Here is a 20,838-nt window from a genome sequence, read left to right as displayed (position 1 = left end):
TAGAAAGGTTTATAATTATTTCATTGACTAGAACTGTAGATATTTTAAAAGACATCAGTCAGAATTTGTATCATGTTATATTTATCATTTCCTTTCATCTAGATGTAAAATCTTGGTGGTTACTTACTATTTTGATATTTATTAAAGTAAAAAGACAACAAACTTACGAGACTGCACTGCTACTGGAGGTGCTGCTGGTTTTGCATAACTGTGACTGAATGGGCAATCTGTTCTTGAACATTTGGTGTCAAATTTACATTTTGGGTGGATATAAAGACAATTCTGCCCAAATTTGCATTTAGGAAATTTACTGAAAGAGAACAGATTTTGAATATTTTGAAAGAGAAACAGAAGTTTGAATATTTTCAATAAAGAGTTAAATATTTAATCTGTCTACTTCAATTAATTGAGCTTTAGAAAATAAGTATTAATCATCATCATTTTAATATCTTTTCCATGCTCAAGTGGAAAGGCAGTCAAGACAGATTTTCTACAGCTGGATGGCCTTTCTGTTGCCAACCCTTACCTGTATACAAGTAAGGTTATATTTTCCCAAAGACCTACATGTTTTCAGGAAAAAACTGTAAAGGATGGACACCACTTGTATGATGGTGACTCATTTACAACCATAATATATAATGTTAAGACAAAGAAACACTAACACATTTACATGCATGTACATACACACACACAGACACACACATCATTTCCCATCTACCAAATACTCACAAGGATTTGGTTAGCCTAGGGCTATAGTAGAAGATACTTTCCCAAGGTGCTATCTAGTGGGACTGAACCTGAAACCATATGGTTAGAAAGAAAACTTTTTACCACACAGCCATGCCTGTGTTTTTCATATTTCGTGAAGAAAAATAGAAAAAGGCATTAAAGTTATCAGAAAAGTTATTTTGGGATCGCCTATTTGGTGTAACTAATTCTTCTTCATCGTCATTGCTGTCATCATCGCTGCTGCCATCGTCATCGTTGCTGCTGTCATCGTCATCGTCATCATCATCATTTGACGTCTGTTTTCAATCATGACATAGGCTGGACGGTTTGACAGAAGCTGGACAGCTGGGGAGCTGTCCAAAATCCAATTGTCTGTTGTGGCATGGTTTCTGTAGCTGGATGCCCTTCCTAATGTCAACCACTTTACAGAGTGTGCTGGGTGCTTTTTATGTGCCACCAGCACGAGTATGTTTACACAGCACTGGCATGAGTGCAGTTTATGCGGCACTGGCACCTGTAAAGGAAATGCCTGTATGTGTGAATGACAGCAATTCTACTTGGCTTGACGCATCTTTTCAAGTGCAGCAAATTGCCACAACTTCTGGTCCTTTATCATTTCTGCACCGAGGCCCAGCATCTGAAAATCTTTTCTCACCACTTTATCTCATGTCTTCCTGGATCAACCCCTTCCACAGATTCCCTCCACAATTAGAGCTCTGACTTATTTGACATCAGATGTTTTAATGTTCTTCTTGTTGTCTCTCTCTCTCTCTCTCTTTTTCCCTTTCTGTGTATGTGTATATTTCTGCACATGCATGTGTGTGTGTATGCTGCCAGAGCCAAAAAGTACTGTTACCAAAACAGCAGTGCCAAATACTCAGCAAATACACCCAATTCTCTTATTCTGGAGACTGCTAATAAAACAGAATTAACCTGTTTTTATGTTCACTCTATGTTTACTCACTTATTTGCAACTGACATGATGTAGCATAAGGTAACCAAGTACAAAAAACAAGCTAGAAGTCATTTTTGTGAAATATGCACAATGGAAGATAAACCAACTTTTACAAGATCTTAACTCATACAAAGCATTGGAAGTTAAATAATGATTTATTAATAGAGAAAAATGTGTATATTTCTTCTTTGATAATCTAACTTACCTGCAAGGAGATGACGGGTGATAGTATTTACAGTGTGTGCCATTCTGACAGGAAGGCCAGAACTTACATTTCTCTGTCGTCGTTTTCAAGGCTGAACTTTTAGTCTCATCTAGTTCTTCATCTACAAAAAGAAACAGACAAATTGATGAGCATAGGTTTCAGTATCTATTGGTTAGGCAACCTTTTTTTTTTTTTTCATAGCCTTATGAAGGCCTTAGCATATTGTTGCTGGCTTATCTATGTTAGTTGTAGGTGGAGTGAGAGAATCTTAACCCTCTCGTTACCAACCAGGCTGAAACCGCCTCTGGCTCTGTAGTACAAATGTCTTGTTTTCATAAGTTATGAATTGAAATCTTCCACCAAACCTTAGTCACAATTAACGTTCCTAACACTAGATTAATGATAACCAGGTTATTTTACTAAATTCTTTGTTATATTTAAGATAAATGAGAGAAAAACAGAGCATCTCAAAATATATACAGTAATGAAAGGGTTAAGAGTGGAAGACAAAATGCCTTGCAGGATCTGAGCAAATACCAGCTCTTTACATTCTGAGCTCAAAACCTGTTGAGGTACACTTTGCTTTTCAGCCTTCACAGAGTTGATAAAATAAAGTACCCATTCCCCTGTTGGAGCCTCATGGAGCTTTAGGTGTTTTCGCTCAATAAACACACACAATGCCCGGTCTGAGAATCAAAACTGCGATCCTCTGACTGCGAGTCTGCTGCCCTAACCACTGGGTCATTGCGCCTCCACAAAATACATATACACACACACATATAAAACAATCATTTGTGCAGTTACACTTACTCCTGTTTTACCTCATTTAGTGATGCTAACTTGTTAGTAACAAATATCTCAACCATGTGTGAAGTTTTCTCTCAACTTTATTGGAATATAAGAGATTAAGTTGTCCTGAGAGGGAAGAATTCTCCTTACCTTCATCTGTTGTGTCACTGATGTTGAAAGCTAAAGGTTTTATCTGTGTCATTTGATACTGCATAGATGAATTTGTTGTTTCATTCTGGTCTGTTGGCGATTGAAATGACGAGGTGCTGTTCATTTTGGGTGCATCATAGCCATCTAATGTTACAATAAATTGTGTTTTATCTTCTGTTTCTTTCCTAATAACAACAAAAGAGAAATATAAATGAAATTACAAAACTGCATCTGTATACACAAAAGACAGAATTTAATTGAATTTTTCACATTGTACAGTTAAAATAATCTCAATAGAAACCTCCAATCCTTTAGGTTTTGTTGTTTAACTCCCAAGTTAACTTTTAATAGGGCAGACATTTGATCAAATACACACTAGTTGTAATCGTTCCATCTTTATGCAAATATGTATCTAATATTTCCTTCTTAAGATATGCTTGCATGGGTCTGACAGAATTTATTGAGACAGATTTTGTACAGCCAGATGCCCTTCCTGCTGCCAACCCTCATCTGTTCCAAGCAAGGGGATATTTCCTCCTGACGAGACATGCTTCTCGTGAAATACTGGAAATGAAGAACATTGTTTGCATGATGGTGATGCTTGTTTACAATCATCACATGACATCAAGACAAGGGAGCACACAAATGCACACATGAGCAGTGGGACTGAACCCAAGACCATATGGCTGGTAGCAAGCTTCTTAACCATGCAATTAAATACATGCAACTCCAACAAAGTATGTTGACTGGTACTTTCTTTGGTTTGTTCAATCACTCTCTCTCGCGTGTGTGTGTGTGTGTGTGTGTGTGTGTGTGCGTGCGTGTGTGTGTGGTTTGCCTTCATTATTCAAAATATCATAATTAGGTTTATTATTATTGAGTGAGAGAGCAGTGTGCATGCCATCAAAGTGACACTGGGGTACAAATATACGAAGCCCAGTTTACTCATCATGGCTACCCATCTGATAAGGGTACACCAGGCACATGCATCATAACCATATGTGCACAGCATGGTGGACTCATATCAAGATTAACAGTGCATGACCTTGCAGGTGGGGCTTAGTTACAATTTTCTTCAGATTGAGAAGCACATCCCACTCAAAAGGTCCCTGAATAAGGGTTGTTTAAGGATGTTGAATGAAACACCCATCTTTCCAGAGATGAATTATTCAAACCCCAAAGAATTCCTCTCAACACATGGCTATGATGCTCCCCTACTACTTCTGCTCATGATCAGAGATGCACATATCATCAGCGACTAAGGGACATGCTCAACTGGCTAAAGTCAAACAACTGACAAGCAAATCCGTGGTAGTGAGCAGAATATTTGCTGAGTTGAAATGCTCCCACTACCAGTTTGCCATCACCCCTTCCTCCCTTATTCATCTATAACCCCCTTCCTTTCTCATTCATATGTTGTGACAGAGATAAACCCAAGAGTATTATTATAGTAGATGAAAGGAAATATGATTTTTACTTGTTTTTCTTCACAATTCTTGCTGGCAGTGGTGTCTCGACCAAATCCTCTTCAGGAAGATTTAACAGATTGCTACACAACTGGATGTCTTCATCAAGCTCAATTTCTGCAATGGATTCGTTATTTAGTTCTTCATTCAATTTCGCTGATTCTAAATGCTTGATCACAGCAATCCTTTGTCCAGGCTTGTTACATTCCACTTGTCTCAGTTTGTTTTGACGACCATCCAATTCTGTAAGTTAAAAATGAACAGAAGTTTATATTAAGGAAAATTCCAGAAAGACAATTATGAACATACAAATGCCATCATCATCATCACCACCATCATTTAACGTCTGTTTTCCATGTTGGCATGGGTTGGACAGTTTGATTGTACAGGTGGCACATAAAAAACACCATTTTGAGCATGGCCGTTGCCAGTACTGCCTGACTGGTCCTCGTGCCGGTGGCACGTAAAAGCATCCACTACACTCTTGGAGTGGTTGGCATTAGGAAGGGCATCCAGCTGTAGAAACTCTGCCAGATCATATGTGTGAGGAGTGCTGAAAAATTCTTGGCTTTGAGTAAAAGGAAATACAGGATCAGTTAATTATGGTTTTACTCAACATATTTCTCTCACAGATTCATACAGTACTTTTGAGTTTTTTTTGAGCCTGCTACTTATTCTATTGGTCTCTTTTGTTGAACTGCTAAGTTACAGAAACATGAACAAACCAACACTGGTTGTCAAACAATGTGGGGGGGGGGTGCAAACATAGGAGTGGCTGTGTGGTAAGTAGCTTGCTTACCAACCACTTGGTTCTGGGTTCAGTCCCACAGCGTGGCACCTTGGGCAAGTGTCTTCTACTATAGCCTTGGGCCGACCAAAGCCTTGTGAGTGGATTTTGTAGACACAAACTGAAAGAGGCCCGTCATATATATGTATATATATATATATATATATATATATATATGTTTGTGTCTGTATATGTTTGTGTGTCTGTGTTTGTCTTTCCCCCCCCCCCCTCACCCCAGCATCGCTTGACAACTGATGCTGGTGTGTTTACTTCCCCATAACTTAGCGGTTTGGCTAAAGAGACCGATAGAATAAGTACTAGGCTTACAAAGAGTAAGTCCTGGGGGTCGATTTGCTCGACTAAAGGTGGTGCTCCAGCATGGCCGCAGTCAAATGACTGAAACAAGTAAAAGAGTTACCATACAACTACACCTATATGTGTGTGTGTGTGTGTGTATGTGTCTGTCTATGTATAACATACATATACATGTGTTAATGTGTTTTCCTTGTAAGATGAGTTTGTATTTCCTTTTATTTTTTACCTTCACCTGTGTACACTGCATAGACAAATGGATTGCATTTCATACAGGTGATCTTGCAGTGAAACCATATCTGGGTTTATTACTGTAACTTGAAATGTGATATGATCTTTGTAAACAAAAGACACATGTGTTCGTTGTTTCCTCTTGTTTGTGTAACTATGCTATGTCCAGTGTATTCATTGATTGTTATCAAGACTTGTGGAATGAGTAATTGCTGACTTGAAAAATAGGAAGAGTATCCAGCTGTAAGATAAACACTCAATAAGTTTTCATCTAACCCATGCTTAGCATGTAAAAGCAGACCTAAAACATATATATATATATATATATATATATATATATTAGTTGTGAGCCCCGTGCCGGGAGCATGTAAAAAGCATCATCTGATCATGGTCGATGCCAGCTCCTCTGGCCCCTGTGCCGGTGGTATGTAAAAAGCAGCAACTACACTCTTGGAGTGGTTGGTGTTAGGAAGGGCAGCCAGCTGTAGAAACACTGCCGGATCAGATTGGGGACTGGTGCAGCCTCCTGGCTTCCCAAACCCCAGTCGAACTGTCCAACTCATGCCAGCATGGAAAACGGATGTTGAATGATGATGATGATGATGACGCACAATCACATATGTATGTATATATGTGTGTGTGTGTATATATATATATATATATATATATATATATATATATATATACACACATAGACATACATACATACAAACAAAGGGGTACTGAAAAGTTTCTGGCTTCAAGGGTATCATGAAAGGCCTGGTTGGAAACCCAAGTTTCTGAGCCCTTTTACAAGGCTTAGTAAAGCTGAAGGGCCCCTTAAGTGGGCTGGTATTAAAAGGCTGGAAAATAAAGTAAATTCAATAATTACCATCATCCTCCTCCTCTCCAAAGTTATACTGGTTGGATTCAGGAAAATCCTGTTCAGCCAGTTTGGACCTTGTAAACAGCGGTGGCTGTTTGCTTTTCATTCTCTCAGACATCTTCAACTTCTTTTCAGGAACTTCATGAAACATAGGTTTTATCATGGCATGTTCTAAATACAAAAGAGACAAGAGGTGAGTGGGGGGATGGTTTCTTTGTAATTAAAGAGAAAAAAAATCAAGAGTTTAAATTTTAGATATATTACGAAGATGATGATGATGATGACAATGCTAATGTCAATGATGATGATGGTAGTGATGATAAAGATGCTACAGTCTGAATAGTAATGCACTGCACAGTTTCACTGTTCTCTAAAATATCTTTTAATATTGTCTAGACAATAATTTAAGAAAACAAAAAGTAAATGCAATTAGTAAACAGATCAGGCCAAATGTTGGGAATGTACCATTGCTGTGCATTGCTACATTCACCATTTGATGGTATATTCCTGGGTCTTCCCGAGCAACCTGTTAAGCAGAGTCCTAGCCAGTCCCCATCTCCAGAAGATAGCTCCTCACCTGCCATGACCATGTGGCATGTGATCGACCAACACAAGCCTTCAGCCTAGCTGGATCCTCAGTGAAAAGAACACAGTAAGCAAGGTCTAGCTTGCAAAATCGAGCAACATGGCCAAATAGTCTGAGCTAGCATTCCTGAATCTTACAAGTAAAAGGACACATCCCAGATTCTGAATAGAGGCGTTGGTTGGATATGAAATCCAACCAATGGTAACTCATAATCATGCGAAGTGTCCTGGTACCAAAGGACTTCAGGCGGCTCCTAAGGGCCGCAGACAATGCCCATGTCTCACAACTATAAAGCAGGATCAAACACCCTTGTCTACAACTGCACCAGGTTGGTAAAGTCCAGTGAGATTCATAGCAGCATTAGCTGAGGATCAGAAGTCCTGAATGAGTAAACTTTTACAAATAAATAAATAATTCTAAAATTTTGCTGTTATAAGTCTGTTCTATACTTTACCAAAATGAATATTGATTTTTTTTTACGCAGGCATGGGGTTTCAAAGTTTTTGAAGAGAAACAGTGAATTGCTTGACGATTTACTTATTTTATCGAGCAGAGAAGGATAAAAGGTGACGCTAACAGCAGAGATCTGAATTCATAATATAAAGGGCCATAACTACGTATTGACAATATAGATAAACGTTTTCCTAAAACTTTCAAAGACCATACACACACATACATACAGGCTTAAGTCTGTCATGAATCCTAGGACGCCTTAAGTTGGAGGTTAACACTCTCAGATTTGGGCCTCTGTGTCTAACTTTACCCTCTACTTGGGCTCCTGAGCAAAAAAAATAAATAGTTGCATATACAGCTCAAGACTAACGATAGCAGGTAAACAAATGGACAGAATCCCGAAAAAAAAGTTCAGGAGAATAACTATAATAGTCCTATCTCTCAACTAACATATTTGTTCACCCAAATCACTTCTCTCCTCATCCCTTTCACCAGTTTGATTGTCAAATCACTCTCATTGCCTATGCGAGGGTAAACTCCTCATCTGTAGAATAAATATCAATAATTTCTTCAACTGCAAAGAGTTTAGGATTTGCTGATTTACAAAACAAAAGTGAACAACAGCTATGGGGCGACACTATTAACGAGTCATAAACACGTTTGGCTACAAAGCTGCAATGTAATCAGTTGTCTATTTTTCGATAACTGCTTCAGGAAGGGCCATCCAGCCATGCAAAATCTGCTTCAACAAACTCTGTCCAACCCATGCAAGCATGGAAAACTGGACATTAACAAACGACAATAACAATGATATCATCAAGATGTGTAACAGAGAAAACTGAAACATTTTGAACACTTAAGTAGAAGTAATGGCTTACAGAAAACATGAACAGAAGACATAAGGAACAGGAAAAAAAAGGGGGAAAAAGACAAGAATTACTGAGATGGATAATACAGAGAAGTGAACATATTTAAAATAAGGTGTATCTGTAAGAAGAGCACAAGGAACATTGAGATGGTGAGCCATGGTATTCAATATGATGAGGAGGATGATGATGATGGTGGTGGTGGTGGTGATGAAGAGGATGTACACATACCTGCATTTCGTTTTTCTTGTGTTGCTAACGATTTATGAGCATCTTTCACTGCTTTCAATAACAAACATTTATTAGCTTGTAGTTCTGGAGGTATACTAGACCTGAAGTAGAAATCAGGACATTTTTCGTTGAATTAAAATTTTAGTGAACAAAAAAAGACCCTCATTGATGTTGGTTCCGTACCAATTGGATACTACAATCTAAATATAGAGTTGTATTATACAATCCGTATGGAGCTAACATAAGACATCAATGGAGGTTTATAAGCCTTAAAAATCCATCCTGACACTGCCTACAGGTATAGCATAGTGGATAAAGACATTGGTTAATGCAGTGCAGTCACCTAGAGGTACTGTGTTCAATCCCAGGTAGGGCACTAATGTGAATCACAAGACACCCAAAGAAGACTGGGGTGTACAACAGCAGGAACATAGAGAAAGCAACAATGAAAATGAAGACATTAGTCTGACTAATGGAAAACAGTGTACATAATATAAATTCATATGATTTTTAAAATGAGAATATCTGAAATAAACTCAACTGCTCTCACAAACGAGAATACTAAAAATGAACCCCGACTGCTCTCAAAAATCAAGTAAAAAAAAAACCTGGAAAATAATCCAGAATCCTTGTCTGGTACCTGATTGATTGCAATGATAGTCATGGAATGTGAAGGTGGCTGTAGAAAATTTAGTAACAGTAATAAATAGTTTATCCTTATCTAATACCAGCCAAAGTTAACAAATTCACCATTCAAAATAGTTTCAAAGGCAGAGATAATAATAATAAGTTCTATTCAAGAATTTTTAAATGAATAGAATAAGACCTTCTGGCTTTCTCTTCTCTTAAATTTTGGCCTTCTTTTAGTATTCCTGTTGTTTTAGATCAATGTATAGATGTATATATATATATATGTAAGTATACTGTAAAGTGTTAACATGTATCTCTTTACTCTTTTACTTGTTTCAGTCATTTGACTGTGGCCATGCTGGAGCACTGCCTTTAGTCGAGCAAATCGACCCCAGGACTTATTCTTTGTAAGCCTACTACTTATTCTATTGGTCTCTTTTGCCGAACTGCTAAGTTACGGGGATGTAAACACACCAGCATCGGTTGTCAAGTGATGTTGGGAGGACAAACACAGACACAAAAACATATACACACACACATACATACATATATATAAACATATATATGACAGGCTTCTTTCAGTTTCTGTCTACCAAATCCACTCACAAGGCTTTGGTCAGCCCGAGGCTATAGTAGAAGACACTTGCCCAAGGTGTCACACAGTGGGACTGAACCCAGAACCATGTGGTTCGTAAGCAAGCTATTTACCACACAGCCACTCCTACGCAAAAATATGTTAATGTTATTTAATTTCTGAATGGTCTTGCTGCTGTTTGTTTATGTAGTTTGATTTCTTTATCCATCAGTTTCTACTAAGATAGAAACGCGAGTAAAATTAACAATAAAGAAACAAAAATAAAACTTTGGAAAAAAAGCCTAAAGGAAGATAATTGAGAAAGACTTGAAAGTCAATGCAAGATCATTATCATGTAAAGTAAATATAGCAAGTAATCCAGAATTTTTGTACGGTACTAGATCGATCCCAAAATCTAATCAGTTTGTGTTAGTCACGAGGCCAAACATCCCTGAAAGTTTCATCCAAATCCATCTGGCAGTTCTTGAGGTATCTTATCCATGGACTAACAAACAAACAAACACGATCGCAAACAATAACTCAGCCTTCACTCAGGCAGAGGTAATAAAAAACAGAAAGTGGAAAATTAGCTTGTTCTGTGTGGTTAATCATCATCATCATCATCGTCGTCGTTTAATGTCCGCTTTCCATACTAGCAAGTGAAGACATTGAGGCAAATGAAATCAAAATCAAAATTGCTGACGTAACCGATGACAGTACCACCTGATTGGCACTCATGCCAGTGGAATGTTAAAAGCACATCTGAACGTGGGGTGTAACCAACCCGCTTCTGAGTATCCCTCATTCATTGGACAATGAACTTTGCTTGCGAAGACCTATTGAGGAGTGTGTAAACAAATCAAAATCGCTGAATTGGCCGATGACAGTACCGCCTGATGGGCATTTGTGCCAGTGGTAGGAGTTAGGAAGGGCATCCAACTGTAGAAACTTTGCCAGATCAGATTGAACCTGGTGCAGCTTCTGGCTCACCAGTCCTCAGTCAAACCGTCCAACCCATGCCAGCATGGAAAGCAGACATAAAACGATGATGATGATGAATGAATTTGGTTGTATAAACTTACTTTCTTTCTGTGACTCGAATGACACTAGCAACACTGCCGTAAGAAGGATTGTATGGATCATATTCTTCTTCTTCTTCACTAGAATGGTGGATTATAGAGCCAATTACTGAACCAGGAATCCGCCGTTTTCTGTTTTGCTGAAAAACACAGATTAATATATTATATACAAATGAATAGAAACGGAAGCAAAGCAATACATATTAATCCAACAGCTGAATTTTTCTTTGATCATTTTATTCTTGTATTCAGTCATTGAACTGTGGCTATGTTAAGGCATAACAAATTAATTCTAGCACTTATTTTTCAAAATTTGGTACTTATTCTATTGGCATTTTTTTTTCTGAACTTGGTTCAGTGGTTTTCTAAAAGTAATTAACATTCAAAGGGTTAATGAATACACAAATAACTTACCCTGGCAAGCTGTAATTGTTGTTGTTCTTTAGATATGATAGGATGAGTGATGACTTTTGGTATTTGACTCTTATGAGAGTTTGAAATAAGGTCCATTTGCAATCGAGATGTTATTGGCTTACTTTTGGGGAAAACATAAGCAGCAGACTGAGAGGAAATTGTATTTTCATTAGAAATGGAAGATTGAGTCTGTGAAGTAATATTATTAGATGCAGAGTTCAAGTAAAACATGGATGGCTGCACACGAGAGGTAATTTTTGTGGTTGTGGTAGAAATGGAAGGTGCAGTCTTTAAGTCTGAATTTACTTTATTAATTTTGTCACATGTTGTTGTTAAGGTTTTAGTGATGTCTGATTTCTCTGTAGCATTTAGTGTGTTGATTTCTTCTTGTTCTTCATTAAATTCATCTGAAATAAAAAGAAAGGAAATGCAGTCCAAATTAGTTTAGATAAATATCCAGTGTTTATAAACAGGAGCAGGCATGGCTGTATGGTCAAGAAGTTTGCTTCTCAACCACAAGGTTCTGGGTTCAGTCTCAATGTGTGGCACTGTGAGTAAATGACTTCTACTGTAACCCCAAACCAAACCAATGCTCTGTGAGTGGGTTTGGTAAACAGAAACAGAAGGAAGCCTGCCATATATCTACTACATATGTGGGAAATTCTGTCTGTGGGTGTGTTTGTGGAGTTGTTAGCTAACTCCTCTTACATCATTTTATCAATTTTGATGAAATTTGACACATGAGTACAACTAAAGTCTGGAAACCTCATGGCATACTCAGATTGTGTGGAGGCACAATGGCCCAGTGGTTAGGGCAGCGGACTCGCGGTCATAGGATCGCGGTTTCGATTCCCAGACCGGGCGTTATGAGTGTTTATTGAGCGAAAACACCTAAAGCTCCACGAGGCTCCGGCAGGGGATGGTGGTGAACCCTGCTGTACACTGTCCCCACAACTTTCTCTCACTCTTACTTCCTGTTTCTGTTGTGCCTGTAATTCAAGGGGTCAGCCTTGTCACACTGTCACGCTGAATATCCCCGGGAACTACGTTAAGGGTACACGTGTCTGTGGAGTGCTCAGCCACTTGCACGTGAATTTCACGAGCAGGCTGTTCTGTTGATCAGATCAACTGGAACCCTCGACGTCGTAAGCGATGGAGTGCCAACAACAACTCAAATTGTTGAAAAAACCGATAATAGGGCCCCTGGAAAGGATCCTTATATATATCTAATATATTTTATTTTAAAAACGAAGGGAAATAACTCATTCGCCCCTGGAAGTGATCCTTATATATAGCCAAGGGAAATCGAGTATACTATAAAAACCCATGTAATTTGCACACTTGTGTAATTTACACAGGTGATTTTCAGGATAAAATTTGTATAAAAAATGCTTCTACTCATGTCAAATTCACACTCACAAGTTTTCAGAATTGCCAATATGGCCGGGGGAAAAAGGTTTTCAATTTAGTTGTATTTAGTATAATTTCACTTACTTATGATTAGATTTTATTAAATTTTCATTATATAAAAATAATTTCTGTTTAACAGGTATCACATTAAAAGCTATTAAATTACAAAGTGTTTGTGTTGTTTATAATAAAATCTCTTTTTACCTGTTTCCGTCTGCAGTAGCAATTCTGGAATCAACTCATGTTCTTTGTTATCAGTGCCATTACTGTTGCTTCTAGGATTCTTTGTAGTGTTTACTTCCTGTGGAATTACAGCAGCTACACTTGGTGGGTTTCCTAAAAAAGGAAAATACATTATGCTATTAAAACAGACAAATGACAGTATATTTTAATTATTGATATTCCATACACATATTTATCAAATCCTTTAAATTAATCAACAAACAATAAGTGGAGACGTGGTTACGTGGTTAAGAAGTTTGCTTCCCAACCATGTGGTCTTGGGTTCAGTGCCACTGTGCAGCACCTTGGGCAAATGTCTTCTACTATAGTCATGGGCTGTCCAAAGCTTTGTGAGTGGATATAGTAGAAGGAAACTGAAAGAAGCCAGATGTATGTGTGTGTGTATGATGATATATATCATCATCATCATCATCATCATTTAACAGCCGCTCTCCATGCTAGCATGAGTTGGACGGTTTAACCAGGGACTGGTAAATCAGGTGGCTACACCAGACTCCAATCTGATCTGGCAGAGTTTCTACAGCTGGATGCCCTTCCTAACGCCAACCACTCCGAGAGTGTAGTGGGTGCTTTTTATGTGCCACCGGTACGAGGGCCAGTCAGGCAGCACTGACAACAGCCATGCTGAAATGGTGTTTTTTACGTGCCACCTGCACAGGAGTCAGTCCAATGTTTTGTTCACATGCCACCAGCACAAGTGCCAGTAAGGTGAAGCTGGAAACGATTGCACTCAAATGGTGCTTTTTACATGCCACTGGCATGGAAGTGAGACCGCTGCTCTGGCAGTGATCCCACTCGGATGGTGTTGTTAGCGCTCCACTGGCACGGGTGCCAGTCATCGAATTTGGTTCAGATATATATTATGAGTGTGTGTATAAATCTGTATGATGGGCTTCTTTCAGTTTCCATCTTCCAAATCCACTCACAAGGCTTTGGTCAGCCCAAGGCAATATAGAACTTGGAACCCTGGCATTGGGAAGCAAACTTCTTACAACTTCTTACCACAGTCACACATGAAAACAAAAAGCAATGCATATAAAGCAACTGTAAAATACATTCTTACCTATAGTAATAGCTTTCAATTTATTCAAAATAGATAGCAACCTGCAAAAGGAATTGAATAAATAGAGATATAACAGAGAAAAGCTTGAAACTAAATTTGTCACTAAAAATAATATTCTTACAATGTCAATACAAAAGACTTTCTTAGCAAAATATTTTGTAATTATTATAGAACAGTGATGGTGAGCCTGTGAAATACATGTCAATACATCACGGGCCTTTAGGTGTGACTCTGAAAAAACAATTCTCCCTGTAATATCCAGTATAACATCATACTTTGTGAGTAAGTGTGCTGGAGCGAAACTGTCTGGGAGCCTATTGTGTGTGTGTGTGTGTGTGTATAGTAACTATACCACTTTACTGGAAGAGTGGATGATGATAATCTAAATGGAGCTCTAAATTTGCCATAGGGATAAATGAATATTCATCATAGGCAGAGGCTGTGTGGTTAAGAAGTTTGCTTCTCAAACACATGATTCCGAGTTCAGTCCCATTGCATGGCATCTTAGAGAAGAGTCTTCAACCGTAGTCTCAGCCCAACTAAAGCCTTGTGAGTGGAAACTGAAAAGTAAGTCATTATATATACACATGCATGTGTGTGTGTGTGTGTGTGTGTGTGTATGTGTGTATGTGTGTGTGTGTGAGAGCACGAGTATGTTTGTGTGTCTCCTAGTCTTGACATAGTGTGAGAGATGTAAGTGAATGTCACTGTCACACAAGTCATTTCCAATATACTGTGAAAACATTTCTGGCCATGAAGAAATATTGCCTGACTTTGAAACAAATGAGAGTTGGCAACAGGAAGGGCATACAGATGTAAAATATCTACCTCAATAGATTCTGTCTGACCCATGCAAGCATAGAAAAGTGGACATTATAATGATGATGATGATCATCATCATCATCATTATTATTTTTGAAGCTGTAGTGTTCAACCTTCTTTGGAAACTACAGGAAATAAGTTTCCAAACTACAGTTTGGAAATAACTTAGGGTTGGCAACAGGAAGAGTAACTGGCCATAGAAAATCTGCATAAAGAAACTCTGTCTGATCTATGAATGCATGGAAAGGTGGACATTAAATGGTGATGGATAATGGCTTTAGAAAAGTCACTACAACAATACAAAATATAGAACTTGCAAATCAAATTAAATTAATTACTCACCAAGCAGTAAATTTTTCAGTGCTATTGCCAAGGAATAAATGAAGATCCTCGTTCATTTGTTCCCGGGTCTTCTTATTAGCAACCATCACCATGATGTAGTCAGGTAGTTCTTCATCTAAAACATAAACATTTTAATTAGAATATAAAATTTGTAAATGGAATTAATTGATTATATGTATCATCATCATTTATATTAATATATTTTGAACAGCTAGAAAAATCAACTGGTAGAGGTTTACCTCACTAGGATTGAAACAATTAGGTTTTCAAATATTTTTCTTAGTTACAAAATTCAATGTCTATTTTTTTAAAAATGACTCCCTTATGAACCTAACCTGCTCACTGTGTCCCTGTTGAATCTCTTCCCCACAACATAGCCTTCTAATACCCCTCCCTCTATTTATCTCCAATCTCTACATTCCGTCTCCTTTAACTCCAATTTTCCTTTCGCAATCTTGCAAACTTACCCACCCACTCAACCTATCCAATCCTTGGTTCTCTTTGTGTGCACCTCTCTAAAACTTTACCATACCATCTTCTCTCCCATCCCTCTTCTACAGAGGTGGCCATGTACCTCCTTTACTGCAAAACACCTGTTTCTGTTCCTTTGTTCATACTCTAAATTCCCATCATCTGGTTCAAAGCCATCTCACTCTGCAACCATATGGGTTCAGGTTCAATTCCACTGGGTGGCATCTTGGGCAAGTGTACTTCTACTATAGCCCTAGGCTGACCCATGACTTGTGAATGAATCTGGTAGATGGAAACAGTGTGGAAGCCTGTATGTATGCATGTGTATAGGAGTGTGCATGCTTTTGTGTTTGTGTGTATGCACTTGTATTTTTCTACCACTGTTTAATAACTGGTATTGGTTTGTTTACATCCCCATAGCTTAGCAGTTCAACATAAAAAAAACTCAACAGAATATGTACCAGACTTAAAAATTAGTATTAGAGTCAATTTGCTTGACCAAACCCTTCAAGGCAGTGTCCTAGAAAGGTTGCAGTCTAATGACTAAAACAAGTAAAGAGTAAAATCCTTCATCAGATTAACAAATAATCTGTACAAAATAAAATCAGGCTCCCAGCAAGAGGTTATCATGACCTTGCAACACAACACCCTCAATACTTCTCCTAGATGTCAAAAACTAAGACTACACCCTCTTCTCTATGTATGTGTGTGTGTGTGTATCAGCAACATCAGTCCAGATGATCCAATCTAGACCCCTATAAATTACCACTTACTAACTCAGAGACAACACACTATAAGATGTGGCGGGGTTGAGTGTTAGTAATAAATATCCCAGCCTTTATCTATGGTCCAGATTACTCAAATCTTTATTTAAACTTTACTCCAAAAGTTGGAGACTGTGATTTCATTCACCCTGATATTCACAATTTTCACATGGCTGGTATCACTAACAAAAGCTTTAAGTTACCCTGGCTTGCATCTCTCTGTCCCACACATTTAAGTACACTCTGCTTCCTCTATCATTTTCTGACTTCTACAACCACCATCAACTCTTCCAGCATATTTCTCCTTACACAGAGGACATCTCTTAGCTTTCATCCTTCTCCATAGTCATTGCTCTCAATGCTCTTAACTCTTCTTGGCTCTCACACTCCTCAAATATTGATGCAGGTACAATGTTTTTTTTTTTTGTGCAATCCTTGACACTTAATGTCATCTCCTACAAGTATCCCTGATTGACACACTGATACTCCAAATGCTCTTGATCGCTTTCTCACCTCCAAACCCAAACTCCAACAGTTCATCACCATCTCTACATCCATCAGGTCATCTCACTGTTACTCTGTTGCAAATACCAATCATACATTCACATACTAACACAATGTTCCCACCTCTCTTGGACACTAAAGCACTTCAGAACAACTCACCGGTGTGAGTTCTGCTGGTTCTATACATAATGCACTTCATTCCTAATCTCAGAAACAATAAGGCAACTGGCTGAAACCAGCTTCTAAGGTATGTGTCTCCACTTTACCTTGCAACCAAAATTCACAGCTGAAGTGGTTCGTGCACAACTGCACTACAGCAATTCAGACAAGAAAATTAGAGGCTATATAACACTTAGACAAAATTACTCACTCCTACAAACTGCACCCTGTAACACCATTAACCAAACTGCAAGGATATCTCTGTGTTTAGCACAGCCTTCAAACTCTCTCGCCTTCTAAATTGCAGCCAAACATCAACATCCTTTACCAGAAGACTCCCTACCAAATTTGCAGAATCCTTACTTTCCTCCATTTCTCAACCATGAAGGGTCTGTCAGTGGTACTCTTGGAGAGTAAACTTTCATATTCACTGTCCACCTTGCATCCAATTCCAACTCCACACAGCATACACTCAGTAAATCTTCTCCAGAATTATTTCTTTCTATGTTAAACACATAACGTCCTCTCTTTGCTTTCAACCAACAAAGCCACTGGCCCTGATAATGTCCCTTTCATTATCTTCAAACAATGCATCCGAGTGCCCCTTAGCCCCTATTCTTACCAAACTCGCCCACCACTCTCTTTACAATGTCCCAGTCTTTGGAAAAAAGATTTTCCAAACAATTTTGTTGTTCCCCATGGTTTCATTTTGTTCCCCCACACAATAATATGAACGACTTTCTCACTCACTCCTCTGATACCACCCTTCCTTCTCGCCTTCATAACTTTCCACATCCAAACATACACAAGCAACCTAAACATCTCACACCACATTTGTACTAACTTCATGAATAGAGATGTTGGAAACATCCTCCAATGATATCATGTCTTTTTTTATCTCCTTCACAATTGCTTCAAATGTTAGAACTCATCACTATTAAGGATCTCTCTTAGTGAATGCACATTCACAACAGAGCAATGATCACATCTCAAATACTGACCATCCTCTTCAAGACTTTAAACCTTAATAACTACTGACCCTTTTCTGAGACTCTTCACAAAGCTTAGCTGTCACCCACAATGGAGCACTGCTCCTACATTTGAAACAATTTGCTGCTACACATACACAGATATCTTTTACTAGATCTAAAGGCCATTTGACTGAAATATACTCTGACCTCTGAGCCACAAACATTGCTCAGATCTGACTGATATTATGCCACCTTTATTCAGGCACTCCACATTGAATTGATCTCTTCCTCTTGTTACCCATGTTGTATCCCTTTCCCATATCCCACCCAATCGTTTCTCTTCAGAAGGTCAGTCCTCTGAAATTCCTACCTTTTACGTATTCTTAGTCATTAACTTACAACCCTTCAAGAGAAATGTCAACACCATGACTCCATGTCTTTCACCAATCTCCGAGAGCTCCATACTCCAGATGAAACCAAATAAAAATAAAACGTCTCCTTCATTTGTTTATATACTGTTCCTATAGATTTACCAAATGTATGATTGCTTACCTTCATAGGCACCGAGTTCCACAAGCTTCGTCTTGATGGCAGACTACAAAATAAATAAACCACATCATTTCATTAATAAATCATATTTAAAAGAGTAAGTTTATTATAATTTAAATCATAATGTTGGAAGTAACAAGCCAAAATATTTTAAATACATAAACATGCAAATATTGATGAGCTATCTTCTTAAATCCATGATAGAATTATACGAAGTCGTCTGGACACAGAACAAACTCAAACTCTATGGAATCCCTCTAAATACTGCTCTGATCAGTGTACTTCTATCAGTTGATCTTTTGCAGTAATGTGCAGAAACCATCTTCTAAAGATCCACCTAGATCCTAGCCTATTACTCTACCTTAGTAGTATTTACATGTTTAAACCAGACAGTTTTAGTTGTTAACTAACAATAATCGCTGATCATTGCTAGACTTGTTAATGTAGAAACCAAATCCAATACGAGATCATTTTGATTCAGTTTTTAACTCTTAGGTCGCTGAAACCAAGGACGGATCGACCATGTTATACTATCGGACAGTATACACATTCGACATATAAACACAATTGACTTTTTTTTAAAATTATTATTTACACATTACTGGAAGGGCAGAGAGAGGGAAAACTGCTACAGTTCAATTTATATAATTAATTATGTCCCAGCCTAATTCTTTTTAAAATCCCAAGTTCAGTTCTTACGTGAAACCATGTCCTATTATACATTACTCCAATCTGTGAGCGTATGTATTATGTACCTTATATGTATGTATATATATATATATATATATATATATATATATATATATATATAGAGAGAGAGAGAGAGAGAGAGAGAGAGAGAGAGAGAGAGAGAGAGAGAGAGAGAGAGAGAGAGAGAGAGAGAGAGAGAGAGAGATAGATAGATAGATATGTATGTATGTATGTATACACACACATACAAACATTACAAGTTATCTATTTATCGGGCGGATATGTGTAAATATATTCCTTTGAGCGATTTTATAATTAAAATATTCCAGATTTGATAAATTTGGTTAACTTTATAAATAATATATACACACACACACATATATATATATATTGATTCTTTACATTCATCATCATCATCACCCTAAGTCTGTAGAATCTACGTCGATCAGTAATAATACTACGGTGTCCACGCTTTAAAAAAAATCGGGTTAAAATGTCACATTTTACAGAATTAGTTAAAAAATATTTTACTCATACCCTTATTTTTTGACTTATCTCGTTTCCTATTTCCATTTAGGATAGGTTTGATAACTTTTTAGAAAGGAAATATAAACCGATATATTATCAAGGTAAGGTGTACAGGTTTCTTACTAATAGAGTAGTTTTTGTGGCTAATGAACCTCATGTGAATTACAAGATTCGACCACTGATACACATAGGTCTTCACCCGAATATACAAGTGTATTAAGTTTATTGCTCAGAAATTAAATATTTAAGACACTGAACCGCGTAAAGAAAGCAATGTGCATAGTGCAAGAACATTTTTAAAAAATGGAAATAAATAATATCTTTTTTTAGCTTTTTAATGCGTCTTGCAGTAAATATGTTAACACTAACTTACGTTTTTCTTTTTATCTTTTAAGAATTTTGTACGTTTTATTTTCCACATTAATGTAGTTCAACTAGATCTTAAATTTTCAGAAAATATAAGAACAGATATTTTTAAAGTTTAGTATATTTCTAATATGTAACCACCAAATAAGGTCAATGAAAGTTTTATCTATTTTGCGACTGAACTGAAAATTTCAAAGCTTAATGCCTAAACATGTACTAATTACTTCAGTTTATTTTCCTACTATATTTTAGATATCTATTATTATTTACGAAATATAACCTAGTTATGTCAACCACATCTTCGTCTCCAAGTATAACTGTTGTTGTCAACAACAACGAAGAAGGTTTTGACATTGTTGCTTGACATGCTCTAAATAACAGTTAAATCTCCCTGACGTCTCACCCTACTGTCTTGACGTAAAAAGTGAAAAAATTACATTTTGACACTTGTTCTTCTTTGGAAAGAAAAGAAAATATATGACGGCCAATGCTGGGGTTCCTAAGAAGCCATGGGATAATATATATCGGGAAAGTAAAAGACTAAATGATTATAGTTGAAACGCCTTCTTGATCAGGATTGGTCTACGGCTAAACTATAACGAAAGCACAGCTGTTGTTGCTAATAATTTATTCT

The 20,838-nt window shown here is 37.5% G+C and overlaps 1 protein-coding gene across 3 annotated transcripts in view; it reads right to left on the bottom strand.

Annotated features, from left to right (window-relative positions):
• LOC106875145 (zinc finger CCCH domain-containing protein 14) overlaps nucleotides 1-20,770 on the bottom strand; it is a 31,674-nt gene extending 10,904 nt beyond the window's left edge. The window contains exons 1-13 of one of the 3 annotated variants that reach the window (XM_089354348.1): nucleotides 20,642-20,770; nucleotides 18,624-18,666; nucleotides 15,203-15,317; nucleotides 14,039-14,079; nucleotides 12,937-13,068; nucleotides 11,323-11,729; nucleotides 10,912-11,048; nucleotides 8,626-8,726; nucleotides 6,496-6,660; nucleotides 4,306-4,537; nucleotides 2,829-3,013; nucleotides 1,890-2,010; nucleotides 168-310 (exon numbers count right to left, since the gene is read on the bottom strand). In XM_089354348.1, the coding sequence (XP_089210474.1) occupies nucleotides 168-310; nucleotides 1,890-2,010; nucleotides 2,829-3,013; nucleotides 4,306-4,537; nucleotides 6,496-6,660; nucleotides 8,626-8,726; nucleotides 10,912-11,048; nucleotides 11,323-11,729; nucleotides 12,937-13,068; nucleotides 14,039-14,079; nucleotides 15,203-15,294 (1,756 nt within the window). In that variant the 5' untranslated portion in view covers nucleotides 15,295-15,317; nucleotides 18,624-18,666; nucleotides 20,642-20,770. Of the gene's footprint in view, nucleotides 1-167; nucleotides 311-1,889; nucleotides 2,011-2,828; nucleotides 3,014-4,305; nucleotides 4,538-6,495; nucleotides 6,661-8,625; nucleotides 8,727-10,911; nucleotides 11,049-11,322; nucleotides 11,730-12,936; nucleotides 13,069-14,038; nucleotides 14,080-15,202; nucleotides 15,318-18,623; nucleotides 18,667-19,847; nucleotides 20,001-20,211; nucleotides 20,496-20,641 lie in introns of those variants that run through there. The other 2 variants (XM_089354346.1, XM_089354347.1) reach the window with 2 other exon arrangements.
• Between the last annotated feature and the right edge of the window lie 68 nt (nucleotides 20,771-20,838).

Source organism: Octopus bimaculoides, chromosome 6, assembly GCF_046866305.1.
Source record: "Octopus bimaculoides isolate indiv1 chromosome 6, ASM4686630v1, whole genome shotgun sequence".
NCBI lineage: Eukaryota > Metazoa > Mollusca > Cephalopoda > Octopoda > Octopodidae > Octopus > Octopus bimaculoides.
This window is presented reverse-complemented; position numbering and strand designations above follow the sequence as displayed.